Below are 18,342 nucleotides of genomic sequence, written 5' to 3' on the forward strand. Positions count from 1 at the left end.
TGCACTGTTGGCCATGCCCACTGATGGCCCAGACGGGGAGAGGTAACTGCCATGGTGTGTATATTTCCTGTATAGTGCCAGAAATTACCCGCATGGTGTCCGGGAACACGGTGGAGTATGCACTGACTAATCTCGAGCCTGCCACGGAATACACGCTGAGGATCTTTGCTGAGAAAGGGCCCCAGAAGAGCTCAACCATCACCACCAAGTTCACCACAGGTACAAAGACACCAGGGGCTGGAAAAAGCCTACCCACTGCCTCTATCTTTAACAGTATCCCTCTCTATCTCTTATTTCTCAAGTCAGCTCCCTGCAATGTGATGACATCAGCAGCAACTCAATCCACCAATGCCCCCTCAATCAAGACCTTAAGAAACACACCATTTCCTTTTGAGCTGAAATGACCTTGCTCTCCCCACAGACTAGGAAATGATTTTAAGAGGAGGGCTTTTTAAGTGGAAAACCAGTCCCCACTGGCCCTAAACCCAGTAGTTAATGATCCATGTTCTGGGCAGGGAAATATTTTTAAGAGCAAGATTTTAAAGGCAAATTTTCCTAGATGTCTGCTGGGTTTTTTATATACATTGAGATCTTTTTTTCAGACTGCAACAGGCAAAGGAATGGAAGCGGTGTCCACTGAGTAGGGGGGAGGGCAATACCAGCATTCATCTGTCCTCTTTAGAAACAAAGGGAGGCATTCTAATTACGTTCACGGCTGTGTCTTTCTCCCCAGTTCAGCTAAAGCCAGTTGCGATCCTCTTGGGCTCAGGAAAACGTGGCCCTTAGGACGAGCTGAAACACAGAGAACATGTGTCTTTAGAGGTCACGTGGCTCAGGCTCTTCGTTTACAGACGGGGAAGGCTTCACCTGAGGTCATATGGGTCAATGCTAGGGAAAGGACTTGAACTCAGGCCTCCCGGTACCCAGCCAGGGACTTTATCCCACAGCTGATGACCTGTTCTCAGTCACTCAGGCGTGTCCGACTCTTTGTGACCCCATGGACTGGCCTACCAGGCTCCTCTGCCCATGGGGATTCTCCAGGCAACAATACTGAAGTGAGTTGCCATGCCCTCCTCCAGGGGATCCTCCCAACCCAGGAATCAAACCCAGGTCTCCCACATTGCAGGCGGATTATTTACTGTCTGAGCCACAGGGAAGCCCACACCTGCTGACTTATTTGATATTAAATGTCTTCTCTTCTCCAGACCTTGATTCTCCAAGAGACTTCACTGCTACGGAGGTTCAGTCGGAATCTGCCCTCCTCACCTGGAGACCTCCCCGGGCGTCTGTCACTGGTTACCTATTGGTGTATGAATCCGTGGATGGTACAATCAAGGTATCTTGATGTATATAAACAAATCCCTGTGACTGAATGAAACAGTTACATGACTCTCAAAGTCAGGAAGAATTATCTGAAGTCTGTCCCTCCTATGCTAGTGTGACTGGGGAGCTGGAAAGAAATTAGTAGGAACTGGACACCATGCCAGACTTTCTGAATCGTAAGTTGTAGCCTCCAGTCTCATTTTAACCAGACTCCAGTTTTGATAGCCAGCCAAGGTCAAGAACTACTGCTCACAAGACTTGAGGGCATTTTAGGAGCTGGACTGTTTGTCCTTTAGTGTTTTATTGAGCAAAGGCCAAAAGCTTCTTCTGCATCTTTGCCATATATCTCACAGACGGCATCGTTCCGTTATATAATGATATATATATCACCATGTGCATTATGACATCAACTGTTTACAGCAATTTTTATTTATATTCTCTACCCATGAATTTTTTTTCTTCTACTTTTTAACTTGAAATAACTTTAGAAAGTGAAAGAAGTTTCCCAACCTTTACCTTCTAAACATGTTATTGATGTCTTAATGTTGGTCACCATCCTTTAAATTTCCAAGATCTTTTCCTTATTTTCTGCATGTTGACCTTTTTCTAGCACATTGTTTCTATATCCTGTATCTTCTTCTCTTTGCTTCTAAGAATATATATTCTTGGGATTTTCTTCCTCCGCCTACAGAGTGTTTCCTCCAAGGTCTCTTTTCTGGTTTGCTGCTGTTTGGTTTGATTTGGGTCACCATGTTTCATGTTGGAGACTTGCCCCTAATGTCGGTTGACCTTTTTTGTACTGGAGCCAAGAATGAAATAGCTGATTGGGAGGTCTAAGGGCTTGTCAACTTTGGAGCTCGCTGTAGAGCAATTAGGCACAGTCAGTTCAGTTCACTCATGTCTGACTCTTTGTGACCTCATGGACTGAAGCACACCAGACTTCCCTGTCCATCACCAACTCCTGGACCCTACTCAAACCCATGTCCATTGCTTCAGTGATGCCATCCAACCATCTCATCCTCTGTCGTCCCCTTCTCCTCCTGCCCTCAATCTCTCCCAGCGTCGGGGTCTTTTCAAATGAGTCAGTTCTTCACATCACTTGGCCAAAGTATTAGAGTTTCAGCTTCAGCATCAGTCCTTCCAAAGAATATTCAGACTGATTTCCTTTAGGATGGACTGGTTGGATCTCCTTGCAGACCAAGGGACTCTCAAGAGTCTACTCCAACACCACAGTGCAAAAACATCAGCTCTTCAGCACATACCCAGAAATTTTCATGGGAGGATTCCCAAGCATCAGGACTGTAAGCTCTATTTCTCAAGCTCATCACTCTCCTTGGAGGATCCTCCACAAAACTTCACACCAGGCTGCCAGAAGCCTCGCTGGAAAAGAGGCCTGGGCCCCACTGTGTGTACACCTTCAGTTCTCCTCTAGCCAGTGCGGCACCTGAGGCTCCCCTGCAGCTGGGCGTGATGGATTTGGATCCAGAGTCTCCTCTCTAGCTCAGCCTGTCCAGAGAGGAAACCTCAGCCTTTCACCTGGGCTGGGAAGGACAGTCGTCCAGACTGCTGGGGAATGGAGAGAACTGGGAATCTGTTTCTTATACAAAGTTTTAAACAAACCTTTGTTCAACCACACCCCACCTTGGCCTTCAAAGGCATCTTTGCTTTTGCGTGCATTCCATTCCTGAGCCTTTGCTGGGCTCTGCAGCATTCATCAAGCAGCCTCTGAATGACTCCATCCACTGAGGCCTCCTCTGTTCTGTCCACCACCCCACACTTCTCGCCGATCAAGATTCTGGTGACGTCACATGCCTGTTGCTGTCTCCTCTGCCACTCCCCTCATCCTGTGGGTTTATACTTTATATCTCTCCCTCTCATGTCCGTGGGTATCAGAAGCAAGCAGAAATAAACTGGTGCATTCAATATGGTTAACCAGAAGTGAACACACATCTCTGGTTACTGTCATGGCCCTTCGAGGAGTCGGTGTAGCAGTAAACCAGCTCACTGCGTGAGCAGACAAGTCCCCTGCATTCTCTGGTTGTCAGTGTTCACATCTGTAAACCGAGTGCGTTGTGCTCCCCAGTTGTGAGGGCCCTTCCTGGCCAGGCATCCTGTTTGCCTGAAGCCATGAGTCTCATTTCAATCTACCCTAATTGCTTAGCAACAGACTTTGTGCAGCAGCTTAGAAAGCTGATAGGTAATTGTACCCCCAGGTAATTGAAGGAAGCCAGCTTTGTACCTTATCCTTCCATAAGGACCAGACCTGGGAGCTACACCGGGTCACTGACATCAAATGGGTTCTCACCTGGGTCTATTTCCCTGCATGTCCAATCCCCAGCTTTATCTATTTCACTCAAGAAAATCAGCCTGGCAGAGGAGGAAAAGAGTCAGGGACAGGGAGTTAGGAGACAGATGCAAGCCCACCCCACCACTGACACATTAGGGAGTGAGTGCAGGTCACTTAGCTTCTCTGAAACTACTCAGCCCTCCACACCCACCACCCGCTCCCATATTGGAAAAATCAGAATAATATCATATTACTGGTGGTGAGGATGCCAGTGAACCTTCCAGGGGCCTCCACACTGACTCCTTACTGCCTAAATCTGAGCAGCTGTGTTTGCAGGTTGTAGAGAGCATTGTTGTATTTGGTTTGCTAGGAATGCAGGTGGAATTCTAATGCCTGACACCAGGGTCATCTCCTAAAAGGTGATTTCCCGGGCACTAGATGTTTTGAAAAGGGGGACCTGAAAAGAACAAGGGTCTCCTGCAAAGCTGAAAGCGATCCCCTCCTCTGGGCAGCAGCACGGTGGCGCGTCACAGACTGCACGTGGAGTTGCAGCGGGCCTGAGGCCTCTCCTGGATACGTCCATTCCAGACCAGAGGCCTGCCGGGTCAGCTCACGCCATCGCCACGCCTGCATCAGGCTCTGATGATTCAGTCACGCTAGGATGCGGCCCAGGCACTGCGTGATTTTAAAGCTTCCCAGAAGGCTGTGAAAAAGAGCCATGTTAGAGACGACTGACTTAGCTGGTCTCAAAGTCTAAACCTTTGCCCTTTGTGTGATTATTCCTACCAGATTAAGCTGAGATCACGGCATTCACTTTTTCAAAGAACTTTCTAGGAACCTCCATTCCTTATCATGATAAACTTCAAAGTCCGTAGGTTGACACTGAAGGTCTTTTATAATCTGGTGTCTGCCCACCTCTTGTGCTTCTCCCCTCAGTAAAGTATGGTTGAGGCAGCTCACTGCCTCCTCCTATGACTTGAATTCGCTCTGCCCCTTCTGGCCCCAGGAGCTTTGCTCACAGGGCACTCTCCTCGTGTTTAAGTCCCTGACATGAGCATGGAGCCTGGCACAGAGTGGGGCTCAGTGGATTCTTGCTGAACAAAGAAATGAATGGATGGGTGAATAAAGGAATACATCATCCATACCCTGCGGATTTATGTGGCCAAAGGCTATTTTATCCTTCTTCTGCCCTTAGGAAGTCGTTGTGGATCCAGACACCACCTCTTACAGCCTGACGGATCTGAGCCCATCCACCTACTACACAGCCAGGATTCAGGCACTGAACGGGACCCTAAGGAGCAAGACAGTCAAGACCATCTTCACCACGAGTAAGGGGCTCTGGGAGGCTGGGGGAGCGGGGGGCAGCCAGGCCTTGAGATCACACTCTGTGAGACTGAACCAACCCTCCACTTCTCTCTGACTGCTACTTTAAATGCTTCTATCACATTTTGATAAAAATCAGTTACCTGCAATTACCTGAAAAGCCAGAAGAATGTGGATGTAGCAGGTTACAGGACTCGTGGTGGGAGGGAAGGAGGGCCAGCAGGGGGAACAGCTGGATTCACTCCCCATCTCCACCTGCTCTGTGTGGCGGAGGAGAGTTACTGCCATTCTGCAAGTCTGTTTCTTTATCCATATAATGGGATTAGTAATGAGCCCTTCTTCATAAGGACCTTGGGAGAATCTCTGCATTGAACTCCTAGCCCAGTGGGTAGCCATTGTTGGGGCTCCTTATAAGCTCAGTGTTCTTCTTCAGCATGTGGGCATTTATAAAGCCTGCTCATCCTCTAAAATCACAAACAGGCCTCCCATGTGGGCCAGGATTATCCTGCCCAGTTTTCTGGTGGAGAACAGAGGCCCCCAGAGACTAAATGACCCGCTCAGGGTTATACCATGAGTTAGAGTCTGGTCTGGGCTCTGGTGTTCCAGGAGCAGGGAACCACACCCAAACCCAGCCAATGGAGAAGAGGAAGGGAGGAGGGGGGCTTTGGAGAGCCTTGAACTGGGTATACGGACTGTATCCCAGCGCTGCCTCCTGCCCTTCACACCTCACTCTGGTCACTCCGCACACACCTGCTGAAGGAGGGGCGATGCTTAAGCACCTGTCTTCCAGATCTCATGCCAGGTGCAAATGTGCCCTAAAGATGCTCTCAGACCAGGTTGTGAAACAGACAAGAAAATACCTAATGAGACAACCTCAGGGGAAGGTAACATACATTGAGGAAGTCAGAACAACAACAAAAAAGAGCTGCTATGACCATCACTTCTCCAGTCTACCTGCTAATAAGCACAGTCCCAAGATCATCTGTTTCTATCCATTGTTGAATTTTTTGCACCACGTTACCACAAATAGAAATTCCCCAGACATTCCTATGTTAGCCTTCTAAGATTCCCAGGCTCAGAGTAGTTAAATGACTACTCCAGTGTCCGAAGGCAAGGAAGCAGCAAGTTCAGGACTAGAACCCTCCCTCGTCTTTGGCCTCAGAATCCTCTGAAGAGTCTGAGATGCATGCAGCCTGCCAGAGTATCCTGACCCACAGTGAGCCACGCCCTGGGTGCCAGAGACCCAGTCATCCTGGCCAACACGGGGGTGTCCATCAGGTGTCCATGAGGTGCTACCTGCATGCTCCTGATTGATCACAATCAACCTGACACACAGCCCTCAAGCAGGGCAGGGCTCCTGCCACTGATATCATGTGGCTTCCATCAGTATAAAAGGCTGAAATGGGTCCCTTTTATCCATAACCTCTGCGCCTCGCTGCACTCCCACAGAATAGTTTTTATCCTCCCCCTTGCACACGAGAGGTGAAGCTGCTTGTCCTTAGGCGTCTACCCAACAAGCACTTAGCCTGTGACTTCAAAGCTCCTGCTCTGAGAATCACTCCTCCTTCTCATCCTGCAGCTGGAGTCCTGTACCGATTCCCCAGGGACTGCTCCCAGGCAATGCTGAATGGAGACACGACCTCTGGCGTCTACACCATTTATCTGAACAACGACAAGACCCAGAAGCAGGAAGTCTTCTGCGACATGACCTCTGATGGGGGTGGATGGATCGTGAGTATCATGGAGACAGGCTCCAGGCCTCTCAGACAGGAGGGGTGGGAGCAGAGGAGAGGCGGGGAGGTCCCCTCCATGCCCTCTGACCCTAATGTGCCTGAGGGTTTGCAAGACAGTGCCTGTCACATGGAAACACTCAGGAATTCTCTCTTAAAGTAATGGGAAAGAAGCTGAGGATAAAAAGCTGTTCCTCATTTTCTCATCATTTATCTTAGTTGATCCTCAAACAGCTCTGTGATATATAAATGGCAATGGTCCTCGAGCCCACTAAGTTTACTGATGGACACTGGCTATCTGCCAGGCATTGCCGTGCTAGGAGTTTTCCAAGAGTGATTTCAGTGCCATTGCCGTGTGAGCTAAGTAGTACTTTTTAAAATTATTGCTGTCATTCAGTCGCTCTCTGCGACCCCATGGACCGCAGCACACCAGGCTTCCCTGTCCTTCACCGTCTTCCAGAGTTTGCATAAACTCATGTCCATTGAGTCGGTGATGCCATCCAACCATCTCATCTTCTGTTGCCCGCTTCTCCTCCTGCCTTTAGTCTTTCCCAGCAGCAGGGTCTTTTCCAGTGAGTCGGCTCTTCACATCATGTGCCCAAAGTATTGGAGCTTCAGTTTCAGCATCAGTCCTTCCAATGAATATTTAATTATTAAACTTTATTTTTTAGAGAAGTTTTAGATTGGCAGCAGAATTGAGCAGGAGGTTCACTGAGTCCCCACATGTATGGCCTACCCAGACACATCACAATCACCCAAAGCTGGGTGGTGGTCTTATTCATCCCTGTTTCTCGGGGGAGAACGCTGAGACTCCGAGAGGGGAGGCGGCGTGTGTGCACTGAATTGCATGCCAGATCAGTGAGGACAGAGGTGGGGTCAGGTGTCTTTCCCACAGTGAGCATTGCCTCCTCTCAGAAAGATGCCTTCTCGTTCCCTCAGTGGCTTCAGCTCACCCGGATTCACTGCTTGTGTTTATAGGTGTTCCTGAGACGCAAAAATGGACGTGAGGACTTCTATCGCAACTGGAAGGCCTACGCTGCTGGATTTGGGGACTTAAAAGAAGAGTTCTGGCTTGGTAATACAGCCTGCGTGTTCATGCCCCAAATGCCCATTCGGACCCCCTGTCGTCTGTCCTAACCCACAGCGAAACGTGGGAGAGAAACGGATTAGGAGAAAACGATAGCTCTGGTGGTCAACACAGAATACCAGATTCTCAGTGGAAAAAACTTGAGATTCTCTGGGTCATTAAAAATAAAAATCTGATCAGAGGAGAGCCAACAGCCTGACCCTAAGAATAAGCCTAGCCTTAAGTCAACCCCTGGGCCACTTAGAGCATTATCCTCACTGATGTCCTTCACCTGTGCTGACTGGGTCCCTCAGAGCCACACCCTCCAAGCCTCCCAGCAGCCCCACAGTGTACAAAGTTCCCATCTTGCACCTGGGAAAATAGCCCCAAAGAGATTAAGCTGCTGACCGCAGGGATCTAGCCAATAAAGACGTGAGTGGCTCTTGAATTCTCTCAGCCAGCACTACAGTGGCATCACCCATCCCCCACTGTGACTCACACTTTGCCATAACCTGCCCCTGGCACAGCACACCATCATACATTCCAGCATCTGAGCCTGGGAATATCTGCCCCATTGCCTTTCACAGGTAACGAGCCTTAGAGTGGAAAAGGTACCCTCTCCACCTTATTTCCTTTGATATTCACAACACACTAGGAGACGGGCAGGGCAAAGAGGTCAACCCAATCTTAGCTGAGGCTCAGACACTGCATATGTATCCCCTGGTGTTGCAACAGCAAGGAGCCGAGCAGGTGCATCACGCAAAGCTCTTTAGTACACACGGAGCCGCCGCTCTCACGCGGTGAGGAGGAGTGAATGCCTCGGTCACTGTGCTTCTTCGATAACCCTCGCCTGTCATCCACAGGGCTGGACACTTTGAGCAAAATCACAGCCCAGGGGCAGTACGAGCTCCGGGTGGACCTGCGGGACCACGGGCAGTCGGCCTACGCCGTCTACGATAAGTTCAGCGTGGGAGACGCCCGGACGCGCTACCGGCTGAAGGTGGAGGGGTACAGCGGCACGGCAGGTGGGTACAGCGGCACGGCAGGTGGGTACAGCGGCGCGGCGGGTACACACAGCCACTCGCGGAGCCCACAGGACGTCGAACACATCTCGGGCTTTCAGCTAGTTCCCCCACTCAGCAGTCCTTCCTGCATCGGCCCATCCACTTACCACAAACATTTGATAGGTGCTAATCTGGCAGAGCTACAATTCAACTCAATGGTAAAGAAGGCTACGTAGATACTTGGGAGAAGGGAATGGCACCCCACTCCAGTACTTTTGCCTGGAAACTCCCATGGATGGAGAAGCCTGGTAAGCAACAGTCCATGCGGTCAGAAAGAGTCGGATATGACTGAGTGACTTCACTTTCACTTTTCACTCATGCGCTGGCGAAGGAAATGGCACCCCACTCCAGTGTTCTTGCCTAGAGAATCCCAGGGACGGGAGGCCTGGTGGGCTGCCATCTATGGGGTCGTGCTGGGTCAGACATGACTGAAGCAACTTAACAGCAGCAGCAGGTAGATACTTGGTCACCAAAACCTAGGGCAGGTTGGGAAATAGGACATTTAAGATGAATTTATAGCTACCTAAAAGTGAAAGTGAAGTCGCTCAGTCCTGTCCGACTCTTTGCGACCCGTGGACTGAAGCCCACCAGGCTCCTCCGTCCATGGGATTCTCCAGGCAAGACTACTGGAGTGGGTTGCCATTCCCTTCTCCAGGGGATCCTCCCGACCCAGGGATTGAACCCAGGTTTCCCACATTGCAGGCAGACGCTTTACCCTCTGAACCACCAGGGAAGCCCTACTCACGTTTAGATACCAGTTTTAGACAGAGAGGCAAGCAGTGTCTTGGGAGCCTTAATACTCATGCACTCCCATGCCTCTCTGTTTATTACACACATATGACCCCTGGGGGATCCTGCTGGTGAGCTGACACAGTGTGTCTGGGGTGAAACGGAGATGCCCCATTTCTGATACGGGCCCTCATGATACCAGTGTTGGTGGCACTGCTGGTCCTCGGCCTGCACCTTGAGTAGCAAACAGTCCACTTCATTACCCACCCGGCTGAATCTTTTCTAAGGCTTTCCTGCCATACGGCCCTCCACCCTCAGCTGGCACATCCCCGTGACCAGAGATGCTCCCTACCTCTCTCCTTCACTCTTTGACCAGTACAGAACCTAGCTCAGGTTTCGAAGATGTCTTTGACTTGAAATGATCTTTGTGTGGTTTTCTGGCACCATGTTACAAGAGAAACAAACAAGGAAACCATTGGCATTCAGGCAAATGAGGTGGCAGCCTCTTTTTGCTGACATTTCATATGCATTGTGAAAGTGAAAGTGTTCGTCACTCAGTCGTGTCCAACTCTTCGTGACACCATGGACTGTAGCCCACCAGGCTCCTCCGTCCATGGAATTCTCCAGCAAGAACACTGGAGTGGGGTGCTATTTCCTTTTCCAGGGGATCTTCCCGACCCAGGGATCAAACCTGGGTCTCCTGCATTGCAAGCAGATTCTTTACCATTTGAGCCACCAGGAAACCTCATTTCATTTGCCTTATATATTATATTATAAATGATACATATATGATACATATCATATATATATATCCAGGGAGATATTGCTAATATACAGGTGAGGAAACTGAGGCTCAGAGAAGTTTGGCGATTTGCCCAAGATGTAACAGCTTGAGGAATGTGGGCCCAGGGGACAAGCCTGGCTGCTCACAGGTGGTTTTGGTAACAAGGGAGATCAAGTGTAAGAGCGTGACCACCCCATGCCAAGCCCTGCCTGCTTTGGGGTGGCTCCCCATTACATTTATGAGAACAGAGGAGACAGATGCTATGCACATTCCCAAGCTCTGGGCCCTGAAAGAACACACCCATAATGGGAAAAGTCTCCAGGTACGATTTGCCAGAAGCAGGTCTCAACCTAAGGAGAGTCAGAGCTCTTTAGCCATCAGGCTGGTGGTAATGAAGAGAGACCTGGAACATTGTTTTCATTCTTGCATCCATCAGGGAATTCTGACTTTTTCTTACCTAGCAACAAATACCTCTTTTGTTGAGATGACTTCAGGCAAGGAAGATCTTGTTACAGGGCAAACAAAGGCACCTTGGGCAAGAAGGCAGCAGGAATGCGGCCTCCACCCATCTCTCTGTCTTTCCAACAGAAGTTGAGCCATAATCTGCCCCTTCATTTCAGAAGCTCACCCTTGGAACCGCCTCCTCCTGTGTGTACTGAGGGCAGCCAGCCCCTCCCCAGGAGAGCATCTTGTTTCATCATATCTAGCTTCCAGCCTCTTGCTCTTGGGGGCTTCATCAGTTAACAAGGCACTCAAGTCCCTATGGATAAAGAACCTGCCTGCAATGCAGGAGACCCAGGTCCAATCCCTAGGTTGGGAAGATCCCTATCAAGTCCCTATGATAACTTGCTCCCATATATCAGGATAGAATGCCTCAATGTCTTGAAACTTTTCTGCCCAGCATTGGCCAGGGTTGGAAGTGAGAGAACACAGAAATGGTGCTTAAATACTCCTAAAATTCAATATATTAAATTACAAGCTAGATTCCCATGTAGCACTACATGTAAACAGGCTTTTTGTCTAAGAATCAGGGAAAATTGGTCCCATCAACGCTTTGAAAAATAAATGTACAATATACAAGCTATTTAGTGACATCTAAAACCTGAAAGGTTTGTTTGTAAGTATGGCTCTGTAGGCCGAGACTTAAGGGAGACTGGCTAGCTCTGGAAAAACAGCATGAGAGAGTGGTAAACTAAACTCATTAGAACTTGCTAAATATTAGATGTGTAAATGAATGAGTGAGTGTGAGTTAATGAATAAGTGTGTGTGTGCTAAGTCACTTCACCATGTCCAGCTGTAGCCCACCAGGCTCCTCTGTCCATGGGATTCTCCAGGCAAGAATACTGGAGTGGCTTGCCATTTCCTCCTTCAGCAGATCTTCCCCACCCAGGGACTGAACCTGTATCTCCGATGTCTCCTGTATTGGCAGTCAAGTCCTTTACCACTAACGCTACCTAGGAATAAATAGGTAATAAATGAATACATCCCTGGAGGTGGGCATGGCAACCCACTCCCGTATTCTTGCCTGGAGAATCCCATGGACAGAGGAGCCTGGTGGGCTGCAGTCCATGGGTCTCCAAGAGTCAGACACGACTGAGCAACTAAGCATAAATAAATACATGAAAAAAAAAAGTGAAGTCTAAATACTTGCAGTTGGGGGAAAAGCACATCATTATTAAATACAGATTTCCCACCTTACTCTCTGAGTTCCTTTACATCAAGTGAATGCAGAAACAGTCGTGAAAGTAACAACAATCATAGCTGTTCGCACACCACACCACCTGTTCAGTGTACACTTTCGTATCAGTTGTTCCAACAGCCCCCTGAGGTGAATCAAATCAATGTGCTATGCTAGTTCCATTCTACAGATCGGAAAACTGAGGTTCCACAAGTGGCTTGACTTGTGCAAGGACACAACTAGGGTATGAAAGAGGTGGGATTGGAGTGAGACCCTCCAAACATACCTGCAGCCCTCTTTCTACCACTTTGTGCTGCTTCTATCAGAAATGAGGCTCCCGGTGGCACTCATGTTCTATCCAGGCCCGTGTTGGATCCTAATTCTGGGCCTATCGTTCGAGACCGGCCCACCCCAAGGCCCTTGGGTTGTCGCCCTGGTGCTTCCACAGCCCACCAGCAGCTCCAGCTCTCAGTCGGTATGTTCTCTCTCCCAGGTGACTCCATGGCTTACCACAATGGCAGATCCTTCTCCACCTTCGACAAGGACACAGACTCGGCCATCACCAACTGTGCTCTGTCCTACAAGGGGGCTTTCTGGTACAAGAACTGCCACCGCGTCAATCTGATGGGGAGATACGGGGACAACAGCCACAGTCAGGTGAGCGCCTGCAAGGGCCCGAGCAGGGCTGAGACGGGGAGGCAGGGACCTCAGGGGCAAGACCTCAGGTGTCTTCACATCAGGGAGAAGTCCATGGCAGCCTGGGCCAGGTAAACCACAGAGACAGCATGTATTAGCCCATGAAGATCCAGAGGAGAACCACTGGCCAAGGGGATGCCAGGCATACAAAGCTTTCGCCGGATTATCTGTGTCTGAACCCCACAAGGAAACAGACGGCAGTGGAGGCTGTTTGGGTAAAGCAGGGGTGATGCAGGCCCTGGCCTGGAGGCACCTCCAGAGCCCCAAGAACATCTTAGAATGAAGATCCCAGATTTTAAGTTCCTTCCTCTTATGAATCATGAGACTGAGGTCCAGAAAAAGGTGACTTTCCTGAGGTCATGGACCAAAGCCGGGGACAGACAGAAATCCTCCAGGCCACACCCCACCCCCAGATTTCCCTGCACCATATGGGATGCTGTGACAGAATTTCTGCAATCATAGAGACAGATTTTTTTTTTTACAGTTTCTGTGGAAATGGGTAAACAAAACCAAATGCAACCATTTTTCCACACTGAGCCCTGCCTACGTGAGCAGGCGTTTGAAAAGTGGACAGAGTCAAGTGGGCCCAGCTACTTAACCATGATGGCCCCTTCTCACAGCCGTCCCTGCACCACAAAGGAGGGAACAGTATTCACACAGAGCCTTCCAGACTGATCCCTGGGCTGGGTCTCAGGGAGCCTCACCCAGCCTGCAACCCGGGAGCTGGTGGGTGTTCAGTCACTGGTGCTCTTTGCACCAGGTGGCCAAAGTATAGGAGCTTCAACTTTAGCAATAATCCTTCCAATGTAGATGCAGGGTTGATTTCCTTTAGGATGGACTGGTTTGATCTCCTTGCAGTCCAAGGGACTCTCAAGAGTCTTCTCCAACACCACAGTTTGAAAGTATCAATCCTCAGCACTCAGCCTTCTTATGGTCCAACTCTCACATCCGTACCTGACTACTGCAAAACCACAGCTTTGACCTTTGTCGGCAAAATGATGTCTCTGCTTTTTAATCCACTGTCTTGATTTGTCATAACTTTCCTTCCAAGAACAAGTGTCTTTTAATTTCATGGCTGCAGTCACCGTCAGCAGTGATTTTAGAGGCCCAAAAGATAAAATCTGCCATTGTTTCCACTATTCCCCCTTCTATTTGCCATGAAGTGATGGGACCTGATGCCATGATCTTAGCTTTTAATGTTAAGTTTTAAGCCAGCTTTTTCACTCTCCTCTTTCACTCTCATCAAGAGACTGTAGTTCCTGTTCACTTTCTGCCAGTAGAGTCAAATCATCTGCATATCTGAGGTTGCTGTTATTTCTCCCAGCGATCTGGGATGCGTTTGTAAGAAGGCAAAGGTCCGAGTCACACCAAATGGCCCCAGGGATTCCGATCGGGTGTCCTCGGCAGGACGCAGCATCTCATCATCTTGCTTACTTATACTTTTGTTCTTGGGCTTTTTTTGGCAGCTGTTGGGTTGTTTGGTTTGGGGTTTTTGTTTGTTTGTTTGTTTGTTTGTTTTTCCATATTCTCTTTTTTTATTTTTTTTAATTTTAAAATCTTTAATTCTTACATGCATTCCCAAACATGAACCCCCCCCCCCCCCCAGCTGTATGGACAGAGGAGCCTGGCGGGCTACAGTCCACAGGGTTGCAAAAGAGTCAGACACGACTTAATGACTAAACAAGAACAACAGCTCTGCTATTAATGGTTTCGATAGATGTGTTTATGTTGGGTTAACTGCCTGCAAGTGATTGCTGTGACCTTAAATGCACACCTTATCTTGACAATTTCTGACACTTGTCAAAGCATTATCGCCTTCTGTCTCCCGTGTGCATCACCTTGGCTCTGTGAGGGGACCAGAACGTGGCTTTTTGTGCCTATTTTATAGAGGAGGCAAGGCTTGAAGGACACATCTGAACACCAGTCTTGTATTTTCCCCACCCTATATGTGGCCTCAATAATGCACCCATTCTGAGAACTACTGCACTCCTTTATCTCCTGGTCCCTAACATCAGTATAAGACAAGGTCCCTTGGGAGGGGAAAAAAAAGCTACATGCCGGAAGGAAACTTCTTCTTCCACCCTTCCATCCAGCTTTAGAAGAAGGAGCTGACATAAAAGGCCACAGAGCAGTCACAGGAGCTCAGTCCCAGTGCTGGCTCTGCTCTGGCGGCCGTGTGGCCTCCGTGAAGTCACTTGCCGTCTCTGTCTTCAGTCTCCACCGTAGCATGAGGAGGACTCACTTCCAGCTCTGAACCTCAGCTGGAGGAGAGGACGAGGGCAGAGGAAGGGAGCACAGGACCAAGCTGAGTTCATGACAAACACATCTGCCCCTAAACTGAGTCGGGTATTCTCAGACCCCATCCCCCTGTCAGTTTCAGAGGCTGTCCAGTATCAATCAATGCCAAAAAACAGCATTAAACAAAGCAGCTATATTTTCCCCCATTTCACCAGCCACTATCTTCTCTGTGGACATGTTCCATCCCAGCCCTACGAACCCTGAAGAGAAGAGGGCTCAGTGCACGGAGTGGGGTGGGAGGGGGTAGGAGAGACCCGATAGGACTTTCTGAAGCTGACCCCCACCCTAGGACAAGGGGTCTGTGGGACTCAGCAGGCAGAGCCGACCACCTGCTGACTTTGCTGAAGAGCCAAACCCAGAATCAGGAGGCCCTGAGCTAAGCACAGTCTTTTCTTGAGGAAAATCTTTGGCCAGAGTTCTGAGGCTGTGCCTCCATACTTGAGATAGGGGAGTAATATTTACCGAGCGCCTATGATGGGCCCAGCACCGTGGCAGCTCCCATACAGACTCATTTAATCTTCACAGTATCCTTCCAAGGTTAGCATTATTAGCCCTAAAGAAGAAAAATAGTAAAACCGAGGCCCAGAACCTTTTGATAACCTGTTTAAGATGTTTATCTCTCGAGTAAGAACACAAAGATTCAACTGTATGTGTCAGGCTGCAAAACTTGTGTCCACCTGTGTTCTTTGTGCCATACCATACCAACCCGTTATTAATAAAACACATCGTAGGAATCCTGTGAAGTATAGACACCGCCCCCCTCCATATAGCCACCCATTCCCTAATCTCTGATCAGATCATGACCCAAATTCCTGCAGCACGTAATCCTATTGATGGCCAGTTGCATCAGCCACCACTTTATCTCAAAGTGGCAGATCAAAGTTCAGTGCAAACTCAGGTGACTTCTGCCTAAAGTTAAAAAAAAAAAAAAACTGATTCAGCCAGGTCTTTTGAAAGTTTTCATTATACAAATCAATAATCAGATCAGCAGGATACAGCCGTGAGCTTCCAAATGGTCAAGCTGAAACAGAGCTGATCTTCTTCCTTTAAATTAATTTTTATTGGCGTATAGTTGTTTTAGAACGTTGTGTTACTTTCTACTGTACAACAAAGTGAATCAGCTACATTTGCACATGCGCCCACAGGCACACGCACGTGCGCGCGTGCACACACACACACACACACACACACACATATATGCTGCTGTTGTTATTTAGTTGCTAAGTCATATCTGACTCTTTGCCACCCCACTAACTGTAGCCAGCCAGGCTCCTCTGTCCATGGGATTTCCCAGGCAAGAATTCTGGAGTGGGTTGCCATCTCCTTCTCCAGGGGATCTTCCTGACCCAGGGATCAAACCCACATCTCCTGCATTGGCAGGTGGATTCTTCACTGTTGAGCCACCAGGGAAGCCCCACGTATATATATCTCCACTCATTTTTGGATTTCCTCCCCATTTACATCATCACAGAGCATTGAGAAGAGTTCCCTGTGCTCTACAGTAGGTTCTAGTTAATAGAACCTACTATTAACTAGATAAATAGTTACCTATTTTATGCATAGTTTTCAATAGTGTATACATGACAATCCCAGCCTCCCAATTCATCCTCCCCTTCCCCCTTGGGATCCATATGTTTGAAATGGGGCTCATTTTGTCCCCCTAACTAAATAGCAATGGTCAGTGGATACCTTATCTGATGGAAACCAATCTGAAGGTCTTCTCTCCTTCACAGGGTGTTAACTGGTTCCACTGGAAGGGCCACGAGCATTCAATCCAGTTTGCTGAGATGAAGCTGAGACCCAGCAACTTCCGAAATCTCGAAGGCAGGCGCAAAAGGGCATAAGTTTCCGGGGACAACTGGGGGAGAGGAGAAGGGCCCAGAGATCGAAGATAATTTTACCAAAGCATCAATGCGAGCAGTCCGACCGTTAAGCCACACCTGGGCGTCTGGCGGGAGCTAAAGTTGACCACAGATCGTCGGGGCCTGCAGCAGCTGGCCTCCGCCACTCCACGATGACTTCCTTCACACCAAAGACCACAGTGTCCAGCAGGTTTCCATTCTGTTGTTTGATTCAGCAAAAGTCTTGCAGCGACAGCATCACAGTGATTTTCCTTCTCTCGGGCGGCTCTGGGGATGGGAGCGGGGTAAGCTGTACAGTGGTAGTTTGTCTTAGAACCAGTTGGATTTTACACAAAGCTGTATAATTAATTATCATTATTTTTGTTAGCAGTGATTCAATGTGTGTCTCGAAGCCGTCCCTTTTTTTACGTTCAGAAAAGCAATGCTGTTTCAATTTTAAGGATACGATTAATATTATTAATATAATAATAATGATGATGATGATGTAAACTAAGGATTTTTAAAGAGATCTTCCTTTCCAAAACACATCTGGACAGTACCTGATTGTATTTTTTTTTTTAATAAAAGCACAAGTACTTTTAAACTTGACTGTTGGTTTTCCTTTCACTGATTGTCAAGCCTGAATTCCACCAAAGACAATGTATCTGAACAAAGTGGGAGAGGAGGGAAGGGAGAAGAAAGGACGGGTGGTGGCCAAGAAGGAGCGGAAGAAGGAAAGGGAGCCTGCAGGCTGGGAGAGAGGAAAATATTTTTGAATTTGAACAAGTTTGGAAAATGCTTGTAACTTAAGATTCAGGGACTTCCCTGGTGGTCCCGTGCTGGGATGGCACACTTCCAGTGCAGGGAAACTGGGTTCAGTTCCTGCCCAGGGAACCAGAACCCCCATGCCTCAATTAAAAATCCCATGAGCTGCAACTAAGACCTGGAGCAGCCAAATAAATTAATATCAAAAAATAAAAGATTCAGCTTCCTGCTCAACACTTCCAAACCTCCTAGCAGTTTATTATTGTAAAAGATACCTTTATACCTGTTTTCTAAAGTAATCTCCTACATGCCACAGATGAGGTAGCAACTGTGATCGAGCAAGGGTGAAAGTCCCCGGAGGCTTAAGTTCTAACCTTGGCTCCACCATTCCTTAGTTCCTTAACCTCTCCAGGCCTCAGTTTTCTGATCAATAAAGTGGGTACACACGGACTTCTTAATTTCACAGCATTTCTGTGGAAAATAAAAGATATCATCCCATGAGGCCCTTTGCAAGGTGCCCAGCAGAAGCGTGGGTGATGGCTACTATCACTCGATGTATGGTGGACTTCAGGGGTCGTAGGATGGAATGACCTGTGGCGACTCTGTTGTTACTGTTCGGCTCTCAGTTGTGTCCAACTCTTTGTGACCCCATGGACAGCAGCACGCCAGGCTTCCCTATCCCTCACCATCTCCCAGTTTGCTCGAACTCATGTTCATTGAGTCGGTGATGCCATCCAACCATCTCACCCTCTGTCGTC

The 18,342-nt window shown here is 48.5% G+C and overlaps 1 protein-coding gene across 7 annotated transcripts in view; it reads left to right on the forward strand.

The window, feature by feature from the left end:
* The window catches only part of TNC (tenascin C), a 101,466-nt gene extending 84,043 nt beyond the window's left edge, over positions 1-17,423 (forward strand). For all 7 annotated transcript variants that reach the window (XM_069575273.1, XM_069575275.1, XM_069575278.1 and 4 more), the window contains 8 exons: positions 76-219; positions 1,206-1,336; positions 4,806-4,938; positions 6,513-6,664; positions 7,642-7,738; positions 8,593-8,754; positions 12,478-12,641; positions 16,712-17,423. In XM_069575273.1, coding sequence (XP_069431374.1) covers positions 76-219; positions 1,206-1,336; positions 4,806-4,938; positions 6,513-6,664; positions 7,642-7,738; positions 8,593-8,754; positions 12,478-12,641; positions 16,712-16,822 — 1,094 coding nt within the window. In that variant the 3' untranslated portion in view covers positions 16,823-17,423. The remainder of the gene's footprint in view (positions 1-75; positions 220-1,205; positions 1,337-4,805; positions 4,939-6,512; positions 6,665-7,641; positions 7,739-8,592; positions 8,755-12,477; positions 12,642-16,711) is intronic.
* Positions 17,424-18,342: the final 919 nt, after the last annotated feature.

Source organism: Ovis canadensis, chromosome 2 (assembly GCF_042477335.2).
Source record: "Ovis canadensis isolate MfBH-ARS-UI-01 breed Bighorn chromosome 2, ARS-UI_OviCan_v2, whole genome shotgun sequence".
NCBI lineage: Eukaryota > Metazoa > Chordata > Mammalia > Artiodactyla > Bovidae > Ovis > Ovis canadensis.